Below are 5,752 nucleotides of genomic sequence, written 5' to 3' on the forward strand. Positions count from 1 at the left end.
ACTCTGGAAAGCAGGCTTTTTATGCGTTTTTTCAATTGCAATTCTAAGAATGTCCATCAGCGACTCAAACAAGGTACTTCACACAGTAAATGGGAACTCTTTATTTAAATTAAGTTTCTTAGTTTCTATTTAGGACAGTAGAAAGGCCCAGCTTTTCATCTCTTCAGAATGGTCAAGGAAAAACCTCCTGAGCTGGCCAACACAATTTAAAGAGCAGTTGATCTTAATTTTTACTGAAGTCACAAAACGACGTAACTACTCTGCATATAATTTTGTTTATATAATTTAGTATATAATGCACTGTTCAACTCTGCCATATACTTCGAAAAATATACAAACCTGCTTTAACCACATCAGCAATATTTGATAGACAGCGGTCAATTACTTAACAGTTTAGGACAATATCAGACACTCCTATAACTTCATTTTAAACTACAAAAAGAACATAAATTCATATAAAATAGAACAGATTAAACAAACTTTTTTCCCCGAGGAAAAATTAGATATCAACTCAATCTGCCATTGTGTGAAACATGAATATAAAATAAGTTACAATTAGTAATGCCTGCATTGTTGAGCTATGAACTGGTCGAATGAAATCTTAAAAAAACTATACAGTATTATTGCACTCCATGAATGTGCAGAATCTGGAAACAGGCCAGCACTGAAAGAGGTCTTTCATTAAGTTTTTTTTCAGGAGGCACCACGCGGCTGCGAGAGAAGCATCCGGTCTGTACTAACAGCATGCTGTCTTCAGTACAGGCCTTCATGGGTCTGAGCCACGCTGCCTTTGGAAACCACCACTTAATGCCTGGAAAGGGAGACACAAGCGTTACAGTCGGCAACTGCTCCCGCGTTACACGAGCGAACCATCTCCAGCGCTGTCGGAACAGGGAGCCGAGGCATTTTCCATAAATTAGGGAGAACAGCAGGCTATGCACGCTTGGGATTATAAAGCCTGAATTACAAGCACTGTCTCCTGGAATGTCACAACTCATGGCAAAAGAGTACTATTATTATTTTATGCTGGGCTACTGCCTACAAGGATACCATCAGAATGACATTGCATTAGCATGAATTCAAATAATGAGACAATTCAAATAATGAGAGACTACAACACAAAGTTGCTAAGTCTCACTATCAGACTCTCCTACCCTGTAGTATTACTTCCCATTCACAAACTGAATGAGATTTTTTTTGCTGTTGTTTTTCTAAACTCATATCCCATTAAATAAAATCCTATGTAAGAACAGTCTTAGCATGCTTTGTAAGCTTGGAAATGACATCAATCTACTTTGCAACACAGAATAGTGCCTGAGACCCTTTAAATCCATACACATAGGATGCTGGGCTTCAGCAAGCCCATCTGAAAAGTACAGGAAACAAAGCTTTTTAATACTAAATAATATTTTAAAAATATGAAACAACTTACTTCACGATTAAGATGACTTTTGCTAAGTTACTAGCACAAACCAGACTTAACTGAACCAACAGGACATGCCTGCGGGAATCGAAATTCAACTGTTTCTCATATTCCCTGCATGAGGACTTCAAGGGAGTGCGCTCTCTGAATTGCTCTCCCCACTTCAGGAAGCTGCAGGAGTGTTAGTGGAGGGAGAGATCAATAGAGAAAAAAAGTGGGGTTCGAAGTCCGAGCTCCGAAGCAGCGAGAAACAGCAGAGCAATCCCTGGCTCCTTCCTACAAGGAGTGAGACTGCCTGCAGTGCTTTGATAGAGCTCAGGTTTCTCTGAATGTACACCTCCACATGCTACATTCTTGCTTGTGTAAATATGAATTTGCAGAAGCCAAATCGTTTTAAACAGAGCTCCAAAGGAAATCTGTGCAGGTGTTTGAACAGAGCTAAGTCATTAACCACTACAGCAGGGACCAACTGATCAGTTTAAGGTAGTGAGACGAGTTGCAAGATGTCAGTCGACAGAAACAGTAGCACGGGGTCTGTCACTCGAGAGTGGGATGTCTGCTGAGAAGATAATGCCAAGAAACCAGTCTCTCAAACCAATGCATTCTTGTACCAAAAACTGCACCACAGCGAATCAATACTTCACTTAAGTGGTCTCCTAAGTGTCAACTGCCAATTTTTGCACCACGACAGTCTTTTTGTAGCACATCAACGTTCCTATGAAGAATCGTAAACTAAATGTTTTGAAAGCCACAGGTGACATAGGAAGATGGAATTGGTTTGTCATAAAATATACAAGCATGGATATGAACCCTCTGCCCCTAACAACTGAGGAATATTTACAGAAGGTTAAAACAGTACAGCACACAGACAGGAGCAAGAAAATGTTCTATTTTCTAGGGTCACGCAATTCAATTAGGTTACAAGTTATAGAGAAACCCTTTGCACATAGACTATTTTCAGGCACATAATGCAGCGTGTTTTCTGATCTCTGCATAACACAGAGTTCACTAACTTAAGGCCTTCTGCATGCAATAACACATTTTTTTCTGTCCAAAGGAATGCCAGCTACCAGTTTTGAAATGGGTAGAACAAACCCCAAAACAAAACCACCCACCAAAACAGTATCTGTAAAATGATCCATGTCAATTTACTGAAAGTCACTGGAGCTGGTTCTCCAGTAAGACTCTTTTAAATGAACAATATAAGATCACAACGTTCAATCTGCAACATGCGGTCCTTTACATCCGAGTCACCAGACAGCTGGTGACTGGAAGACGACTTACAAGAAGTTTCAGTGCTGATAGATGGGGCTATGATCGATGATGAGGCATTGACTCCATGTGCACATTGAGCTTCATTTCGTTATCAAGAATTTGTACAAGCTGCTGCATGGAAGGAAGGTGGCCAGACTCTAGCTTAGACCACACTGGAACATCTACCACAAAACACATGGAGGGAGAAAAGCACATTGACAAAGTCAGAAAAAATGTAGGGCTAGTTTAAACATAAAATTTAAAAAAGATCTAATAAGCTATGCAAGTTGGTACTATTTTATGTTGAGAGAAATATCTGCATCAACAACGCTTCAAAACTCTGGCTACTCTAGAACCCAGTCCAACTAGGAGAACAGAGTCTAATGCTTCCATTTAGAATTACATCACATGGATTTAGAGGTTCAAAATATCCATTGACAGAATGTCTAAAAATAATTAGTGAGTGGCAGAATAGCATACAGAGTTTTTAAACCACCGCTAAATCTTTGAAACTTTTGGGTCTCATTAGTCTTCCTCTCACTTCTGCCTAACATCTAAGGCTGACCCTCAAAAGTCCTGCTTACCAAGATCTGGCTTGGAACGTTCCACTCAAAGTAGCTGCAACCATTATTCCCTCCCCCCGCCCCGAAATATAAAGGCAGCACAGTCCATAAACACTGCAGGGTAAACACAACATTAATTTCTGATGTTGACAAATACTTACTCCCTCAAATATCTCTCACTGCTACAGCACTTCATGAACCCACAATTGCTGTTATCTATATAAAACCAAAGCCAGACTGGAACCACGTTGTCCCAAAACGCAAACCAGAAATTTACAGCAGTCCAGATATGACTGTTCACCCCTAGGAAGGCCCTGCTGCCAATTCTGAGCTGAGATTTAGGACTAGAAGTGCATCACCTTCAACTACTTTGATGCAATATAGTCAGTCTTTAAAAGGTTCTGCAGTATATGACTTGACTTAGAAACCACTATATTGAAATTCATCATGCACAATCATAAATTGAGATTATAAAGCACAGAGCTAGATTACATACTTGTACCTAGAGCTTGACAAATTCTGTATTCCATCAAGCTTACATAATCTTTAAAACCATAAAATTATTTGAAGGCAGAAGGTCCACCGACTCTTAACTTGAAAAATCAGTATTGCTGTCCAATGGTACCGAAAATCTGGGAATAGCCATGGGTTCAACAGGATTCCAAGGCTAAACCATATTAGAAAACAGGATAGGGAAAGCATCTAATTAACCAGAGAGTACGCTTCCCTTGTTGATCACTTCTTACTTAATGCACATCACATGCAAAGAAAGAACATAATACAGCTACTCCAAGTGACCAAGCATTCCTCTCAGAAAGTTTTTTACGTAGCTATTTTAAAATATACGTAGCTGACATCTGTATAAACTGCTTTATAAGACATCTATGATTTTCATTATTTATTGTGACATGTAACATCTGAAGTTTCAAAATGGACTGCAATTACCACATACCATCACATTTTGAAACACAGCACATTTCATAACATCATCCCTCATTCTCCCAACACAACAGCTCTCACAAATCTGTGCATACACATGCAACACAAAGCAATTCCCTTAAAGCAGAAAGTTCTCTGCTCACCATTCAAAGTTATTTCAAATGCGCCTGTTGACATACACTGGTTCTCAATCATGTTGCTCAGGAAGAAGACCATCATACAAGCATAAACCTGGAAGAGAACAGAGAGAATCCCTGATACTTCAGCCACAGCTTGTTTTATTCACTCTTAGTAAGTGCTGGATGTTTACAGGTGTCTTCGAATTCCCCTCTGCACTTTATCAAGTAATCTTCCAATCACACAGACATCTTCCTTTCATCCTCTTTTTAAAAGACTGCGCACGCTGCCTTCCCAAGACAGGTATCAACATTGTTCTGAAACCACCCCACTCACAATCCTGATTCAAAGTTACATCTTCTCGCTCCTTTCCTCCACAAATCCAGGCGCATCTTAACAGCCTGTAGTTAACAGTTTGTAGTACGTGGCTACAATGGCACTTGCAGGGTGACAAGGGAACGCAACTGTTCCTGCGTCTTGCCTGTCATTTTCAGAGTAACACTTCAGATCACAGAACCACAGGCCCAGACACAATCAGCAGAGCAAGTCAAACTGCATTTTGTTCACAAGAATTGTCAATCCTCTAGCATTTCTTCAAGCTAATCATCTGGAATTTTCTCTGTGTATTGGTGCCTTAGGATGAAATGATGCAATCTTCAGCAACACAGCATCTCCCTCCATCGCCAGCACCTTTATAATTCCCTTTCCATGCGCAAGGGCACATTCACGGGTTACTGCAATACCAAAGAATTTAGCATGGGAGATAGTTGTTTACAACACCACGAATCGCAGACGTACCACAGCCAGCCTAGCTCGGTAGCGTATTTGGCCCATTTAATTAAACAGGTTATATTACAGCTTCTGTACATTCAAACTGACTGGTGACAGAGACCCACTGCACTGGGTCCTCTCAGTTTGAGGATCTGTGCACCAATAAAATATATAAAGGTTAATAAACTTATAAATTGCTTTTGTTTAGCAGAATTAATCTGCAATAAGGTTACCATAAATCAGAGTACAACAACATTAATCTGTTAGCATCACCAGTACTGACTCACAGGGATATTCATCCCACAAGGCATAGTCTGTCACACCCGAGTATGTTCTGCAAAAACACCCACAAAATTTCAACTTGATTTTTCTAACCACCATCTAATTGCATGCCTAATCCATTAAAAGTCTGATGAAAGCAACAACTGCAAAATAGTTGTGAGACAATAGAAAAAGGAAGCTGTAATTTTAACACCAACGATGCCAGCTTGAAACTCTACTCTTGAGCCCTAAACAATAAAAAAATCTTTTATCATCTTTGTCAGTAACATTAACCTCAGCTGTCCCTCTGCAGCACCATCAGCTTGGAAAGAGAGACTGCTGAGAATCAAATCTGGGTCTGTCAAAAACATGAAGCACTACTATTAAGAATAATTACACTGTGTCCTGGTTTCAGCTGGGATAG

At 39.9% G+C, this 5,752-nt stretch overlaps 1 protein-coding gene across 1 annotated transcript; it reads right to left on the reverse strand.

Moving 5' to 3' along the window:
• On the reverse strand, window positions 1-4,410 carry LOC104084166 (selenoprotein T; the record flags this gene model as incomplete). The annotated part of the gene is made up of 3 exons (XM_009587906.1): window positions 1-811; window positions 2,708-2,859; window positions 4,323-4,410. Coding segments are annotated over 2 exons (213 nt in total), but the record flags the coding sequence as incomplete, so codon positions are not given.
• Between the last annotated feature and the right edge of the window lie 1,342 nt (window positions 4,411-5,752).

This window comes from Fulmarus glacialis, unplaced genomic scaffold, assembly GCF_000690835.1.
Source record: "Fulmarus glacialis isolate BGI_N327 unplaced genomic scaffold, ASM69083v1 scaffold17111, whole genome shotgun sequence".
Taxonomy (NCBI): Eukaryota; Metazoa; Chordata; class Aves; order Procellariiformes; family Procellariidae; genus Fulmarus; species Fulmarus glacialis.